This window comes from Lepidochelys olivacea, assembly GCF_965140295.1.
Source record: "Lepidochelys olivacea isolate rLepOli2 genome assembly, chromosome: 1".
NCBI classification, from domain to species: domain Eukaryota; kingdom Metazoa; phylum Chordata; order Testudines; family Cheloniidae; genus Lepidochelys; species Lepidochelys olivacea.
The window spans coordinates 187,284,392-187,302,335 of NC_140411.1; the positions used below are offsets into that span (position 1 = coordinate 187,284,392).

A 17,944-nucleotide genomic window follows, 5' to 3' on the forward strand; every position below is an offset into this window, starting at 1 on the left:
AGCATTAACATTGCACTGACGTAGTTGATGCCAAATTCTAGTTCTCCTCATTTGTTTACTTTGTACAGATCGAACAAACAGCAAAACACATAGGTCTAAATTTTCAAGAATTGGCTCCCCGAATTGTGCCACACACCCCACATACAAATGGGAATGAGTGCATGCAAACCAGATGCGTACATACAGGAGTGCTCATTCATGTGGGCGATCACAAATGTGGGTTTTAATCACTCAACAGATGTAAATATCAGTTAGAAAATATTACAGTGTTTGGCCCACAGTATCTGCCTCACACACATATGCCAGTGCGTACACATAGGGTATGTCTTCATGGCAAAGCAAAGGTGTGTTTATAGTGTGGGTAGGCACACCTGTGCTAGCTTTAATCTAGTTAGCATGGGGAATAACAGTAGTGAAGATGTGATGGTATGCACTTCAGCATGGGCTAGCCACCCAAATACAAACCCGCCAGGGACCTGGGTGCGTACTTGGGTTGCTAGCCCCTGCTGCCATATCGTCACTGCTATTATTACCTGTGCTAGCTAGATTAAAGCTAATGTGAGTAAGCCTACAACCACACCTTCACTTGCAGTAAAGGCATATCCAAGTCTGCCACAGACACTGGACATCGTCATCGGTTGGACTTAACATATGACTGTGGATGCTGTCAGCACAAAACAAATCCAAACATCACTTAGCTTTGTTAGCACAGAAGCAGAAGCTGCCTGTCAAGAGAGCTCGAGGACTGAAAATGAAATGCCCAGAGGTCAGAAGAGTTATTCCATCAGCACAAGGTGTTTTAATGGCATGCTGTAAATTTAGCCTGTAAGTTTAATTTACACTTTTATATATTTTATAGCTCATTTAAGTGAATATGCTTCGTAAATGTTTTGAGCTCTGTTTCTATAAAAAAAAAAAGGTACAATAATTAGTAAAGTTTGGTTAAATGATTAAAGAAAGCCCTAATCTCTTCTTATACTAGTCCTGCCCCTATTTTACTGTATATTTTACTTATATTATTAGGAAACATCATGTATGCTCAAACTGATCTTGATCTTTAACCAAGATTTTGGATCAAGACAAGATTTAGGAGTCAAATCAGAAGTGTGGTTATGCATGTAATACACATATGTCCCATAAAGTTACTTCTGAGCAAATATAGCAAAAAAATTGCATATTCTTCTACATAAAACACTCTGCTTCATTTCCCTGGCATTTGCAACCCATTTACTATATATTTCCAAACATTTGAAAAAGTCAGGTTTCCTCCCAAGAATTTTCACAGCAAGCTAAAGATTTGTGAATACTTGTGTGAATGAATATTTATGAATGAATGTGTGAATGAATATACACCCTTGATGTGCTCTCAGAGCCATTTGGAAATACTCTCCCCCAACCACCACCACTCACACAAGAGGTCTGTTTAACAATTATGTGTAGGAAATGACTTTGTAATAACTATCCATGGCAGTAATTCAAGACCAGAAAAAGGAAATCCTCTTGTTTATAAAAGCTTAGTTCATCCACTCAGAGAACAGAAACAATATCATGTGACCATACTACATGAATAGCAAATTTAATAGCTAATATTCATGCTGACAGGTTTGCAAGCAATCACTAATTTACATTTTCTGCTTAAAATCTGTGCATTGTACAACAAAATTATTAACAAAAATTACCTGTTTATAGATCATTCATGAGCAGAAAAAAGGGCTACATTTATCAGATGAATTATTCAAAACATAATTCAACTAGATCTAGTTACCTTACCATTGAGTCTCTATGTTTTGATTCAAGAAGCATCCAGTAACCTGGGACCATTAAAGATTACATCTCATGCTGTAGCTCTCGGTCCCTCTTACACGCACAGTCTGTACTATTAGGGTGGAAGGTGGAAAATAAAAAGGCACCACTAGAGGTGTTCGCCTCCCTCCACTCCAGAAGGAGAATCAGTCCTCTTCAGGAGGGAACAGAAGAGAGTGTGTAAGGTACACCAGCATCTCCTGGAATAGGAGAAGGAGGTGGTAGAGGAATTGGCTCCTCTTTTTCCCCTGTGGAGGAAGCTGGAAGTGGCTCCTTCTTCACCTTACTAGAAGTCAGATGGCAGAAGCAGGCTGGGAGGGAGCTATGGTATATGCTTCATCCATGTAAATAACTACAAAAGTCAGGACCTGCCTGGATGGGATGTTCATACAATCTCAGATCCAGTCTTCCCCTTTGAGTGTGGCACGCTCTCTGTTTGATAGGAACCAGACCCAAGATCAGTACCCTTGGATATTCCACAGAGGACAACACATCTTTACGATCCACCTAACTAGTCCCTGTAAATTCTTCCAGTAGGAAGCAGAACCGGGGTTTCCAGGGACAATTATCTTTTTAGTCAGGGATCTGATTGGGAAGGATGCATCACCCAAACAGGAAGAGATTAAGCCAGCAATTTTACATCACCCCACCAGGAACTGGGGTAACACTGAAATGGAAAGAATAATAAAAGTTTAAAAAATACATATCTAAATCCACCAAAACAGAAAATCTAAAGCAGAGTTGAGTGATTTAAATCAAAGTGATTTAAATCACTGATTTTAATCACAATTGAAATCAGCAAGCTGATAACCTTTATTTAAATAATACATTTTAATTGTTTTTTTGCATTATTACTTTTTAGTTATTTTCCTAATGAAAGACTGATTGTCATTGGGTGGTAACCATTAAAACATGTTGATTTGCAAGTAAATATGGTCTTTATACTTAATATGGTACTATTTTTTGCTAACCCGGAAGATAGCTATGTCTACACACATTTATATAAGCAATTGTATAGTTCAGCATACTTTTATTTTAGATTTTTAATTTTTACATTTTTATTATGTTAGAAAATAGTGAATGATGATTTTCTTATTTACTAGATTAGTTTTACACTCACGATTACTGTCAAGCTGCATTCTGATGGAAATTGCAATTCATTTAAAAATGCGCAAAAACATAATTTAAAACTTGTTTTATTTATTAGTTAAATAAAACTACCTTAAATATGCTGGCTACATAAGGGGAAGTAAGTTCATCAAACTTGTTTAACATTTAAAACTAACTGATTTATTAAACAAAGGAAATATCTGTAGTTAGTGAATTGAACGGCTTGTTTTCATGTCCTTCAAGGTTTTAGAACTAGCAGATCTCATCCCCACACCTCATTTTTATTCATAAATAGGAAGAGTAGAACAAACTTCCCTGCTTTTTCAACTCGAATCGGTTTCTCAACTTTGAGTGAATTAGTCACTGAACTGAATAGCTGAATAAACTGAAATGAAGAAAATATTCTCTCTGCACCTGCAGAGGCGGCTACTGCTGTCAAAAGCTGGTTTAGCACTTCAACAAAGTCTAGTTCCAGGTGCTTAGCCAGTGATTTCCACCAGTTCAATGGTTTGACTTTCTTTAAAATTTCATCAGCAAACATGTACTGCTTAATTTTTTTAATTTCATTTAAATGATTTTGATAGATTATAGTAAATTTAGGCTAAAACATAGGTTGTCATAATTTGAAATAAATACATTTTTCTTTTAAAAATAAACCTAATTTAAATAATCAAAATTAATTTAATTAATTTAAATCAAAATCAGATTTTTTTTACATTTTTAAAATTTATTTTTATCCACTCTTTTCTAAAGCCAACCTTCTTCAGAATGTGGGAATGAAATTTAATGCTCTCTGATCTCTGCCCAACAGAAATACTAATGAAATGTCAATAGTATGTAATGGTCACAGTTTACTCCTAAAATCTTCCCGTTTCAGACTCTCAACTAAATGACATTGGATGCCAAATGGAATATCAGTGACTACTGTTATTGTCCTTTCAGAAGTAATTGCATTGAAGTCAGTAGAATTACATTGGTGTAAGGCCAGGGTGAAAGGAAAATATGGCCCATCAGGAATAAAACTTTGTATTCATTCTCAGCAATGTGTCAGGTAGTATAACTTTAAAGCAATAGTATTTTATTAGTGGAGGTTAGAGGTTTACCTTTCCTGCCTTCAAAACAAAGGGGTCAGGGAGATGTCCCATAGCTCTGAAACTTATTCAGGCAAAGAGAAAAGGGAATATTTGGTAGGATTTTAATATAATTTTTAAAATGTTTGGTCTACAACTAAATTAACTAATACCCTGTTTCTGCTGTCTTTCCATTGCGGGGCCTAGCTATGCCCCACCGTCTGCACAAAGAGACAATTTGACCAAGCACCTAAGTGTTTTCCTCCACTCCCCTTACCTGTCATATGGGTATTAGGGTGTTGTCTTCTGCTTGACAGGAGTCACTGACTAAGCTCCAAGTGACTTACCTCTGTGTTGTAAAGTACAGTATAAAATAGTCACAATAATGACACAGGAAATGATGCTGCCTGTCAGGAGATAGTGAAGTAGAAGGGAAAATCCCTCGTGCTCTAGGAAGATAGAGAAAGATATTAATAGTTACAGTGTAGGAGAGAAAATCCACAGGTGGTGTCACTGGTAGATGGTGTCTCAATCAAGTCACAAATCCTCTGACTAGAGGATATTCAGGATAAAATGGGTAGATGATCCACCTGATCTCTACATTAACCAATTGAAAAGTGGGTGTGCACACATGATACGGAAAGTTTAGGCGGACAAGGACACATTTCTGGGGTGATTTTAATTGACGAAAGTCATAGAAAGGTGGCTTAAGGAAGGGAGTCACTTTAGAGACATGGACAGGCTCACTGTCTGTTAATTCCTATCTCCATCCATAGGTATGCGTACGCTACATAAAACACCATGAACAGCAACATATTTTCTTCTTGTAGCAGCATTTCCTATGGTGACTACTATTATTTTCCATTAATGAACAGGCTTTTTATTAAAACACTATTAGATCTCTGTCTTACTGAACCCAGTGATGATACATGTTGTGTAGCAACATGTATATCTTAGTAGATTATAGGTGTACTGCAAGCTAGAGGTATACTGCGGCCAGATCAGCAATGTGCATACAAATTTCAGTTCTCTGGATCCATGAAGGTGCAGCCATGGAAGAATCTCCAAGGGGAAAAAATGGGCCAGAGAAAGAAAAGAGAAAGCAAATCAGGAACAATACAAAAGAACAATAATTTCTTTTTTTTCAAGATCAGGAGAACATAAGGTCGCAACTGTTCCCTTTGCCCAGGTCTGGCAGCTATTAGTACTTAATAATATTTCACAAAAGTCAGGAACGTAAGTCCTGGTAGACAGTACTGTGGAGTGGTACATTGGTGAGTGACAGCGGTAGTGACTTAGCCAGGAGTGACTGTTTGGTGAAGAAGTGAGAGATAAGTAATGAGTGGGTAAGTGAAACTCTCAGGATGTTGGCCATGAGAGTGATTTCTAGTTAGAAGAGATAATACAGTGGGTTTTTATATAGTGCAGACTAGGGCTGTCAAGCAACTAAACAATTAATTGTTATTAATTGCACGATTAAACAATAATAGAATACCATTTACTTCAATATTTTTGGATGTTTTCTATATTTTCAAATATATAGATTTCAATTACAACATAGAATACAAAGTGTACAGTGCTCACTTTATATTTATTTTTTATTACAAATATTTAACTGTATAAAAAGAAATAATATTTTTCAATTCTCCTCATACAAGTACTATAGTGCAATCTCTTTATCATGAAAATTGAACTTACAAATGTAGAATTATGTACAAAAAAAACTGCATCCAAAAATAAAACAACCTAAAGCTTTAGAGCCTACAAGTCCACTCAGTCCTACTTCAGCCAATCACTTAGACAAATAAGTTTGGTTACAATTTGCAGGAGAGAATGCTGCCCACTTCTTGTTTACAATGTCACCTGAAAGTGAGAACAGATGTTCGCATGTCACTGTTGTAGTTGGTGTCGCAAAATATATATGTGCCAGATGCACTAAAGATTCATATGTTCCTTCATGCTTCAACCACCATTCCAGAGGTCATGCGTCCAAGCTGATGATGGGTTCTGTTCGATAATGATCCAAAGTAGAGCGGACCAACAACACATGTTCATTTTCATTATCTGTGTCAGATGACACCAGCAGAAGATTGATTTTGTTTTTTGGTGGTTCGGGTTCTGTAGTTTCCTCATCGGAGTGTTGTTCTTTTAAGACTTCTGAAAGCGTGCTCCACACCTCGTCCCGCTCAGATTTTGGAAGGAACTTCAGATTCTTAAACCTTGGGTCGAGTGCCGTAACTATCTTTAGAAATCTTATATTGGTACCTTCTTTGTGTTTTGTCAAATCTGGAGTGAAAGTGTTCTTAAAACAAACAACATGTGCTGGGTCGTCATCTGAGACTGCTATAACATGAAATATATGGCAGAATGAGGGTAAAACAGAGCAGGGGATGTACAATTCTCCCCCCAAAGAGTTCAGTCACAAATTTAATTAACGCATTATTTTTTTAACGAGTATCATCAGCATGGAATGGTGGCCAAAGCATGAAGGGGCATACGAATGTTTAGCATATCTGGCACGTAAATACCTTGCAACACTGGCTACAAAAGTGCCATGCGAACACCTGTTCTCACTTTCAGGTGACATTGTAAATAAGAAGCAGGCAGCAGTATCTCCCATAAATGTAAACAAACCTGTTTGTCTTAGCGATTGGCTGAAAAAGAAGTAAGGCTGAGTGGACTTTAGGCTCTAAAGTTTTACATTGTTTTGTTTTTGAGTGCAGTTATATAACAACAACAAAAAATCTACATATGTAAGTTACACTTTCGCGATAAAGAGATTGCCCTACGGTAATTGTATGAGGTGAACTGCAAAATACTATCTCTTTTGTTTATCATTTTTACAGTGCAAATATTTGTAATAAAAATAATATTAAGCACTGTACACTTTGTTGTAATAGAAATCATTATATTTGAAAATGTAGAAAAACATCAAAAATATTTAACACATTTCAATTGGGATTCTATTGTTTAACAATGTGATTAAAACAGTAATTAATCATGATTAATTTTTTTAATTGTTATTAATTTTTGAGTTAGCATGAGTTAACTGTGATTAATCAACAGCCCTAGTGAAGACATATTTTGCGGTCAGCAGTGGCTGATGTCATGGTATAATACATATATATTTTTGCTGTCAACAGATGACAAGATACAGTGCAAATAAATCTTCATTGGCCTCCTCAGATATTCAAGGTCTAGCCAGCTGCTACTAAAAAACAGAGTAACCAGAATCCCATCTATACATACACGGCTGCACCTCCACTCTTCTTCACTCAAACATTCTGTACCTCAGTCCCAACTACATACATCTGGTTTCTCTGCAAATTTGCTGTCAGCCTTAATTCTGAAATCACATGACTTTTGCATCGTCGAGATCTCGCTGTTGCATCAGTGTAGTTCTTGGCATGCAATAACTGGAGTGAAGAATGAAGTCTGATTCCCATTTGTTTTGTAGTTTGGCAAGTGAGCTACTAACAATGTAGCTTGAGGAGGGCAAACATACACACAAAATATACTAACGCAATACTGAGTCCACTCGGTCTCAGAGTATCAGAATAACCAAAGCCCCCTTAAAAAATTTTCATGTAGTTGTGAATTTTTAATGCTTGGACACCAAGGGTGGGATTTTCAAAAGTGCTCGGCATTGGCCCACGTGGTTTCCACTGAAATCAGTGGTGACAGTCCCATTGACTTCTATGGGTGCAGAGTTAGAGCAACGCTGAGCGCTTCTTGAAAATGCATTTGGTGAACCACATAGATGCTATGGACCTCTGGATACTTGGTTAAATCAGTTGTAGGCAAATTGTTTCTGCTGCTGAAGACTCAAAAGCCAAGGGAAGATCTTATTATCATTACAGAATATTTGGTTGAAGCTCTATCAAAAAGTTTATGGAAACTCTGTAGAGTTCTAAGAAAGGGATTTTAAAAAATACATCACTTTTTCTTTAGAGCTGCTATAGCAGGTTTGATTGTCCAGTGTAACTACATTGAAATCAATGTAGTTACTCCCCAGTAAATCAGATGTACCAGAGCAGGGAAGTGACCCCAGAATATTTCTATAGATCTTTTCCCTCCAAATAGGTGTTTTCGAGATGTCAGAACAGTGAGTCTCTGAATTCCCTGGAAATTCCCATACATAATCCCAAATCATGAGACCAGCATACAAATCATGAGATTCTTTAAAAAGATTAAATCATGTTTTTTAGTCTCTCTTCTGATTTTAGTCTGTCCTCTGCCCACCTCCAATGTGTGTGAGACAAACACAGTACCGCCGGCTCTTGCGAATGTGTTCAAAGATGATTTTGCCCTTGGCTGCAGGAACTCTTGCAAGAGCTGTTCCCACACAGTCACCTTTATGCCATTTTGCACTGAGTGCCTGCAAGTCCTTGTCCCTAGCTCTCGGCCTCCCAGGCCATGGCAGGTACCTGTTTCCATAGCCGCCAAAGTCTGTGCAGCTCTAGATGTGGCATTTCTCACTAGTGTGAAAAACTCATTAATGTCCCCTACTGCTGCTTTGGGAGCTGGAGGGACCACGTGAGGGACATTGGTGCTGTTATTAGTGAGACAATCTCTAATGTGGCTGCACAAAACTTCACTTCCCCATTTGAGCCAAGGAGTGATGAGGACGGGTGAGCAGGAGCTTCAGAAAGCTGGAGAGAGGGAGAGACGAAGGGAAGCAGCTACCTACTGGGGCTGGGGAAGAGGAAAGCAGGTGGCTGCTGGGAACATTGAGGGAGGAATCAGGAAACATGTAGCTGCTGGAAGTGGAAAGGAAGTGAGAAAGGGCACCAGCTCCAAAATCATGTGAGGGCAGGAGCTTTTCACATCATCATGAGAGCTCTTGCAGCCGAAGGCAAAACCATGGGACTTGTGGTCAAGTTGCAAGAGTTGGCAACGCTGGGGCACATGTAGGGATGTAGCTCTGGCTGATGCTCCCTGGTTATAGCTCACAGACACCCCCAGTCATGGAGAGGTGTCAGGGCATTGCCCGGTGTTACTGTGGTCCGACCTCCAAGCCTATAGCCATGGGTGGGGTGGGGAACTATGTATGAGGCTGCATCTCTATGAGTAGAGTCCAAGATGGAAGGGAGAGTGATCATATACATCCTGAATAGAATGGCCACAAACACAGAGGCAGCCCAGAGTATCCCTACAGGTCTCTGACTGAGGAGACTGAAACTCCTGGCCAGGTACAGAAAGCACCAGAGAGTGGGAGTGTCCCATCCACCTCTGGTCTGGCTGGGATGGGGATGAAGCTGAGGTGGCAGCAGGAGGAGCAAGGAGGCTGTTCCTTCCCTCCCTGCCTGGGTCCCACCAACCCTGGAATTTTGCCTGATTTTTCCACTCAAGCCCGTGGGAAGTGACACATCAGTTGCCCCCTGCCCATTACATGCTGTAGTTCTGGGCTGCACTCCACTGGGTGGGAATGTGACACAAGGTGTTTCTTACCTAACACACTCAGAGTGTAGTTCTGATGGAGACTTCCATCAATGTTTGCAATTTCACACATGTAATATCCTTCATCAGAGAGTCTCACAGGGTGAATCTGAAGGGTGGGGTCATGATCAGGTCGAGCTGCCCAGTCCATCCTCTCACTGCAATTTGTTCTGACAGTTTTATTTAAATCAGCCCTGTATGCTAATAAACAGCAAGCTCCATCCCTTAGTCTTATCTTCCATACTGCTGAGATAAGATTCACTAGTGACATATTAGAGCAACTCAGCACAGCCCTGTAACCAGTCACTGAAGACAGCACGACGTTATCTGGAGAGGATACAAGAAGGAAAGAAAAATGAAAAGTGTCACTTAGGATGCGATTACAGATGAGCAAATTCTGAATTCCCCTCAGATTAATGTTTCTGCTCTTGTACTCCATGGAAACCTCCCCATGAAGTAGATCCCAGGTCCATTTGGAGGTATTATCGGTGCACAGCTTTAAATAGCTAATTGTGTGAGGCGTGGGACAAAGATACTGATCAACAAGATTTATCTCTCCGCAGACCCATAGCCTCTTTTTGTGCCAGGCTATAATCACCATTAAATGACCTTTATTGGGATGAAGCCTGATTTGTATTCTCCCTTCCCTCCTGCTCAGTAATTTTATCATGGCCAGCCTGGTGACCATGAGATCATTGCTCTGGGCTTTCACCCAAAAGATTGAGTTTTAATTTCCAGGCTTGATCTCCCTTGATCAAAGCCAGCAGGATCTGAGAGCGCTTCAGAGGTAGCACGATCACCCCAGAGTTAAGGGGCATCAAAATAGGAATAACACTGCTAGGCTCTGAAGGGAGTCCCACCTAACTCTCCTCAGTCAAAGATCTCCATGATGTGGTAGTGCAAAAGGCAAATCTCTCATAAAAGACTAAATAAAGAGTTATGTTGAAATGTTAGAAAATTCTCATCCAAAAAAGCCATTTCAAAGCTGCCATAAGAACCAGGATGGTAAGAGGCAGTAACCTGTCACTCCTTCATTCTAGCAGGTATCAAAGTGATCATATCACTAGTTTACTTCACGCTGTTGCAGGGTGGCACCACTGTGAAGGAATTTGTGACAAGTAAACCTCTAAAATGTTCAGAAGTTCCAATAAACACCCCAACATTTGGACAATTTCAGATAAACACCCCAATTTATTTGATCTAGATGAATTACATGCATTAAATGAAGCCTCATCTTAAGCAGGTACAATTCCCACTGAATTTGGCCCCTGGGCAAGACTGGGCTGGAAATCTTATGAGGACTGAATTTTTCTTGAGATTTCCAATACTTTCTGTGTGTTTGGATTGCCATAGATATAACAAAAAACCAAACAAACATCCTAGCCCAACCCCAGCAGTTTAGTACTCAAGCCCTCTGGCAATACTTCAGTACGATCATTTCTTCTTCCAGCGAGAACAAGGAAATGCGTAGGAAACCAAAGCTGAAAAGGGATAAAGAACTGAATTTTTCAAACTTCAGAAGAGGTTTGGTTTCGTTTGGTTTGAGCCAGGGTTCCAGTCAGTTTTTATTTTCGTCTCAGCAGCCCACCCAGTTCTACTAGAAGCTCTGGCTGGGATGATTTAATTGGGGATTGGTCCTGCTTTGAGCAGGGGGTTGGACTAGATGACCTCCTGAGGTCCCTTCCAACCCTGATAGTCTATGATTCTCTGCACACGTAGCACTAAAATTTTACTTTGTGGATTCCGTCATTTAGTGGAAACATCTGAGACAATATGTAAAATTACAGAGTGGGTTTTGATACCTCTAGTGTCCTCCTCCAGCTCTTCCTGCCTTCACTGGGCCCAGTGCAACCCAGGGAGCAACTGCACTTACACAATCCCTCTGCTCCTCCGTGCGTAGGGTGACCATATTTCCATAAACTGAAAACTGGATGCACAGAGCTGGACCAAGTTGCCTGGAATTGCCACTCACCCCATCCCCAAAGGTTCCTCCGTGCCCCCAACTGAGCCAAGTAGCAGAGATGGGAGGTCGGGGGAGGGGGGGAGAAGAGGAATGGGTGTGGACTGGGATCTGGGCAGCAAAGGAGGGTATGAGTATATGAGTACTTTTGAGCTCAGAGCCAGGAGATGAATCTATTGGACTATGATCCAGCTAGTGGTACTATTCACCTTTGGGGACTGGGATAGCAGAGGGGCAGAAAGGAGGCTCCGGGTAGTGGGGGGACCAAAGAGACTCGAGACAGCAGCCCTGGGGAGGTGTGGAGAGGCTGGGATGTGGCAGAAGCAGGTGACTAGAGGCAGCCTGAGGAGGGAAAGAGGCCAGCTGGGGAAGGAGGGAGGGGGCTGGAGAGGGCTCTGGATACCAGCCCCAAAGGACAGGGGAGGCAGGAAGACCACAAGGCTGGGGTGGGAGCTCCAGGGTCCACATGGGGGGCATAAGGCCCATGGGGGGCATCCCATGCTCGGTGGCCCAGCACAAGGGGATGCTGCAGGACCTGGTGAGGCACTTACCAGCCAGGTTGCCCGGCAGGACCTGGGGCTCACAAGTCATGGGAATGAAGTCAGTGGTTTCTGAAAAATAAAAAAATAACGGAGCGTGACTTATTGGTAAATCAGTTTATCCTGGTCTTCCACGCGTCCTGTCCTGTGCGACAGTAGTTCAGGAACAGTTGGCATTATGACTTTACCTACCAGGAAGGAAAGGGAAAGGTGTATGGCAGCTCTTGTGCCTATCCTTCTCAGCTGAACACTCCCCAGAGTAGACACATTTAGAAAGACAACAACATAGGAAATGGCCGTGTTCCTGAGAGGAGAGGAGGGTGACATGTAGGATGGGAGAAGAGAAGACTGACAGCCACCTGTTAATTTGTTTTTACTTGTGGTGAATTTCCCATGTCCCATCCCACAGAAATGGGTAGTCTTGCAATTAAGGCACTGGACTGGAACTCAGAAGATCTGAATTTAATTTGTGACTCTGCTACAGACTTCCTGTGTGGTCTTGGGCAATCAATATCTCTGCCTCAATGCCCCATCTGTAAAATGGGGATAATACTTTCTTTCTTCCAGGCACTGCCTTTCTTGTTTATTTTAATTTTCTTTCTTGTAATTTTAAGAAGTTTCAGCACCTGTAATGTTTTCAAGGCTTAGTGGTTTGTGAGGAATTCACACCAGTGGGTGGTGGAACAAGTTCCATGAGATCAAATTTTCTCTTCCCCATTGTGCAATTGTGGTTGTGAGTAACGCAGGAGGTGGCTCCTTGGAAATCACCCACTTCCTCTCCTTTCTCCTACAGTGGCCCCTAATGCAGGTGGCCATGGGAGCAGCTCACAGGGACAAGGCCACAAAATCTGGCACTCAGCTTAAGCTACAAGAACGTGTCTCTCTAGACTCATGAAGCCACTAATGGATGCCCCTCCTTGAAGCAGTCTGTAGTCTTCTGTTGCTGCCCGGAGGAACTGAGAGGGGGAATAAGAAAACAAATGGGGGGGGACAAAAAGGTGGAAGAGGGAGGGGAAAGAGAGAGAGAGATGAGAAGGTAAAAAGAACAGAGAAGAAAGGCAGACAAGTACAGGACAGATAAAATACACAGGGAAGAATCTGGCCGCAGGGCCCCTGCCTCATTCAGTGCACAGGATGGACAATACTTACTGAACGATCACCTATTCTATATTTTGTTTTATCCTCATTGTTCAATGTGTAGCCACACAACTTATTTACTGCTCACTATTCAGACCCTGCTCTGAACACAGAATTAGTCATTTCCTGATGGGCTTTTCTAAGGTGCTCATCACTGTAGTATTGGAGTGCTTCACAAACACTCATTAATTTATTTTCACATTTTACAGATGAGACATCTGAAGCACAGAGAGATTAAGGTGAAAAGTATACACTATTTTGGGTGCCCAATATGAGATGCTTAGGACCTGATTTCAGAGTTCTTAGCATCATATAGGACTTTGTTCACTGAAAACCCATTGACTTCAGTTGTGGCTGTGGGCACTCAGCAACACTTCTGCAAATCAGGGTCTCAAGCTGGGCACCCAAAAATGAGGAACACACAATTAGTGACCACCCATGAAAAGTGTGGTTTAAGTGACTTGACTAGCATTGTACAGGAACTTTGGCAGATGCAGGGATAGAATCCATTTCTCCAGGGCAGCATTCAGCTGCATTAACCACCAGACCATTCTTTCTCTCTGCAGTCCCCTGCCTCCTTCACTACACAACTGAGTTTCATCTACAAAGCATACTACATCTTGTGTCCTGAATGAGGTGCAAGAATTCCTATTCTCGGTTCTGGTGCCTGGTGCGACAGGGTGCGTCTATACTTTGTTTTAAAACCTGCGGCAGCAAGTCTCAGAGCTTGGGTCTACAGACTCAGGCTCACACTACTGTGCTAAAAACAACTGTGTATACATTGCAGTTCAGGCTCTGAAGCCAAATCCCCTTCCCGGGCTTCAGAGCCTGAGCAGGCATGTCTACACTGCTGTTTTTAATGAAATAGCGCTGTCCCTATGACTAATGCTCGGGCTGTCATGAGAAAGATCTGGGTTTAATTTTCAGGCCTGGTCGCCCAATCTCCAACCCAGTAGCATCTGGGACCCTTCAAAAGGCAGCATAGTCAACCCCCGAGACAGGGACACGGAGCTAAAATAACACTGACAGGTTTTGAAGGGAGCCTGACCCAATCCAGGTTTATCCATGCTAGATAAAAAGGTGCATTTGTAAAATGTGATAGCAAACCTGCTTTAAAACCCTAACGTAGACAGGGCAAGTTGCATTAGCCACTCGAACTGAATGCAGATTAAAAGAGATGAAAGAATTCCAAACCTCTCTCAGGTCGGGACTGATGTGCATTTGTAAGGTGCTGGGATAGTGATGAGTGCAGATTTCATACTTCAGTAGAACATCCATCACCATTTTTATCCCCCTGGGATGCATTAAACAGCATCCAAAAGCAGATCTGTATTTAATATGCAGGAGCATACGTGATCCTGGTACCAAACTCACCTCTAACAATAACCCTTATTGCATGGCTTTCATGGCTCAGGCTGCCCACAACAGCTCGGCAACGATACAATCCACTGTTACTCTGTTGAATCGACATAAAGTTCAGAACAGCCACATTCCCCTCTCTCCACACTGAGCGTCTTGTTGGCCCATCTTTCAGAAGTAGGCACTTCATCCCCTGTATCAAGCACCACTTTATGGCTGGCTTTTCTGTGCAGTACTTTACTGGACACTCTATACTCAGGGAGTCCCCAGGTTTGCCCTGATATTGGTAATTTCTTGGAACTTGAACTTCAACCATACAATTAACAGTTACATCACCTGAAAAAAAGAACAAAGGAACATTACACTATGAAATTCTGCCCTCTTTATCTCTAGCTGTTTATCTTAGAGCAGGGAGTATGAGGACAATAACAAGGTGTAAGTTTTAATAATATGTAATGGAGAATATAATAACTGCACTGAAACCCAAATGTTTTTATTTATCAATATTTCTTTAGCTGTTATGAAATTAGAAAAACACGCTGGGCTAGTTAACTTACTGGATTATATAAGTGTTTAAATGGTAGCGCAGGTAGATTACTAAATGGAATGACATCCTTTTTAGTCAGATCTTGCAGCTAGGTCTCAAGTTCCTTATTTTAAAGGTATTATTTTGTTTTGATTACCACTAGAAGTGGAAGGGCTGTAAAAAGACCTGCTAGATTTTATGATATGCTTATGTAAATTAAATACCGGATTCTGACTTATTCCAGGTTTTATATCATGTTATGTATCAAGGAAGTCCAATTAGATACCTAAATTTAGTTTTTAAAAGATTTTGCACTGCGCAAACATAAGAAAGAATACAGTTTATTCAGGAAGTGGAAACATGATGTGACTGCAATGTAAGTTCAGTCAAACTCAGAAATAGGAGAGAGACATGAGGCCAAACTCAGAGATGAGTAATAGGGATTGACTACATGTGCAAGTTAGTGTGCAGTAAATGAGGGTGTGAATTTAAAGCATACTAGCTTCTCCTCACGAACTGCCCATGTGGACACTCTGATGGCACCCTCAAAGTGCTCTGGGGTGGTTTAATTTAATGCACTTTCAAATTGCATTAAGCTGTTGCGCACAAAGGCACTCAGTGCACAGTGTGCACTAGCTACTGCTGTCTTTTTCTCCCCCGCCTTGTAGACAAGCCCTAAGTGAGTATCAGGCTATGGATATGCCTGCACAGGCACAACTGCACCACTACAGCCACGCTGCTTAACACCCTTGTTACAGCAATGGAAGGGGTTTGCTGTGTTTGTAGCAAATTCATCTCTGAGAGGTTGTAGCTCGGTTAATGGGAAGAATGCATCCACAGTGGGGCTTAGTTCTATCTAACCACATCGCACAGGGCACAATTTTCTCTCTCTTTTTTTACAGCCCTGAGCGAATTCACACACACCTGAGCGATGTTGCTAGTTCAACCACTATTTTAGGTGGCCTGACAAAGCCAAGAAATTATTTAAATTAGCATAACACACACAGAGGGGACTGGAGGAATGTGTACATTATGCTGATTTATACTTGTTCTAAACTCTCTCTAACCTCTTAGGAGACAAGTTGGAGGCATGCTGGTGACACATTAACCTAGGCTTTTCTTAAAGCTACTCGGACTAGGAGAGCAAATTGGAGTAATTTACATGCTGAGAAGTCAGAGAAATGTGTAAACTACAGAAATCCCTTACTCTAATTTGATACATGTAAATTACAGTAACCTCTTGCTCTAACATGTTACAATTTCAAAATATCCCTCTAGGTTTGCAAGAGTGGGACTGGATGAAGCCCTTCCTCTCTTTCCCTCCATTACTCTGAAATCCATTGTATAGACTTGGCCTCAGGAGAACCAAACCTAATTCGCTGGGGCGGAGTGCCATCCAAAACAAGGACACCGAATTGCCTGTAGACCAACAGGGTAGGGTGACCAGATAGCAAGTGTGAAAAATTGGAGCAGAGGGGTAGGGGGTAATAGGTGCCTATATAAGACAAAGTCCCTATAAAATTGGGAAATCAGGTTACCCTACACCGGGGAGAGTCTGAGTCAGTGAACACTTGGAGAGGCGGTATGAAAAACCAAGGGCAAGAAGTTTGGAAGGAGAAGGAAGAAGGAACAGCTGCCCCAGCAGCAGCAGAACCAGCAGCTCTGAACAAGGGGCAGACAGACACCAAAGCACAGGGATGCAGAGTTTCACCTAAGAGCTACTAGATGGGGAGCCAGCTGCTGCACTGGTGACTGCAGCCCTGAGGGGACTCCTGCAGACATACATCATATCCCGGCCTCTGTTCCACAGCCAACTGCTCAGTAACAGCAGTAATGGCCAGATTTCAAGAAGTGCTCAGGACCCAGCAGCTCCCATGGAGAACAGTGAGAGCTATTCCATGCTGAGCAATCTTGAAAAGTTGGATAGAAGGGTCCAGATGCAATCCCCCACTGAAATCAGGGAAAGATTCTTTCCGTTGACTTCACTGGCAGCTGGATGAGACTCTAAGTTGTTAGGAGTAGTTAGTGAATTGCATTTACTCAGTGAACTTTCTCACTTACCTACCACTTGAAACAGTTTGAAAAGGAGGAGGGGGAGGAGAGTAACCAGAGCTGCCTGTGTTTCATACATCTTTCAGGAAAGATCAGGGTGAACTGCAGGAGGTAAAAATAGAGAAAAATCACTTGGACTCACAGGGAACTGTGCAATTCGTTCCCAAACTTTCCTCTGTAACAGGATTGCAACTTTAGTTATGAACTCTCTGTTGGCTTATCCAGGGGCTGAGGTGGGAAGGGAACAATAGGTTATAACTATGTTACCACAGTTAAGGCTTCCAAACAATCTTAACTCGGCCCTGAAGTGAAGCCATGTAATCAATGAGCACGCTGAAACAAATGTAGATCTTCTGTACTTAGAGGCTATTATTTTACGATTATGACTTCCTGTTCCTGTTAATCGCTGAGGTCTCGTTAAGACTTCCCGGTCACAAATGCCTCTCCATTTTGGATGCCCAGTCTGAGTCATGTGATTTTCAGAAGTGCTGAGCAACTGCAGTTCCCGTCGTAAACAACAGAAGCTGCAGGGAACTCTGAAAATCCATTGTGCGGTGTCTCATGCAAGGCATCCAAAACCTGAGGCCACTTTTGAAAATTGCGGCCTCTATATGGATTACAGTCTGCGAACAGGAATTGCGCTAGAGTGAAAGAAAGATGATAGTCCAGGCTCTGAATGAACCCAGAAGAGTTTTGCTTCATAACTCGAAACTTTGTGAAGCTGTGGGCCGAGACCAAGAAATATTATTTGTCCTCCACCATAAACACTGCCAGGAACAATCTAGCTCAACTGTTTCAGCTAGCTCATTCATTTGATTGCTGTGACAAGTTTGTTATCCTGAACTATAGTGACATCATTGGATAAAAATTGTATGAAACAATCTGCTGTGCCCTTAAAAATCAGTTTCATTTTACCTAAGACCACAAAAGGTGATATGCATTAACTATA

General features: G+C 41.6%; 1 protein-coding gene across 2 annotated transcripts in view; it reads right to left on the reverse strand.

The window, feature by feature from the left end:
• Positions 1-1,722: 1,722 nt before the first annotated feature.
• LOC311514991 (uncharacterized protein) overlaps positions 1,723-17,944 on the reverse strand; it is a 78,630-nt gene continuing 62,408 nt past the window's right edge. Inside the window, exons 4-9 of one of the 2 annotated variants that reach the window (XM_084617766.1) lie at positions 17,005-17,097; positions 14,433-14,753; positions 11,934-11,993; positions 9,435-9,749; positions 4,331-4,432; positions 1,723-2,470 (exon numbers count right to left, since the gene is read on the reverse strand). In XM_084617766.1, coding sequence (XP_084473892.1) covers positions 2,445-2,470; positions 4,331-4,432; positions 9,435-9,749; positions 11,934-11,993; positions 14,433-14,753; positions 17,005-17,074 — 894 coding nt within the window. In that variant the 5' untranslated portion in view covers positions 17,075-17,097 and the 3' untranslated portion in view covers positions 1,723-2,444. The remainder of the gene's footprint in view (positions 2,471-4,330; positions 4,433-9,434; positions 9,750-11,933; positions 11,994-14,432; positions 14,754-17,004; positions 17,098-17,944) is intronic. The other variant, XM_084617765.1, reaches the window with a different exon arrangement.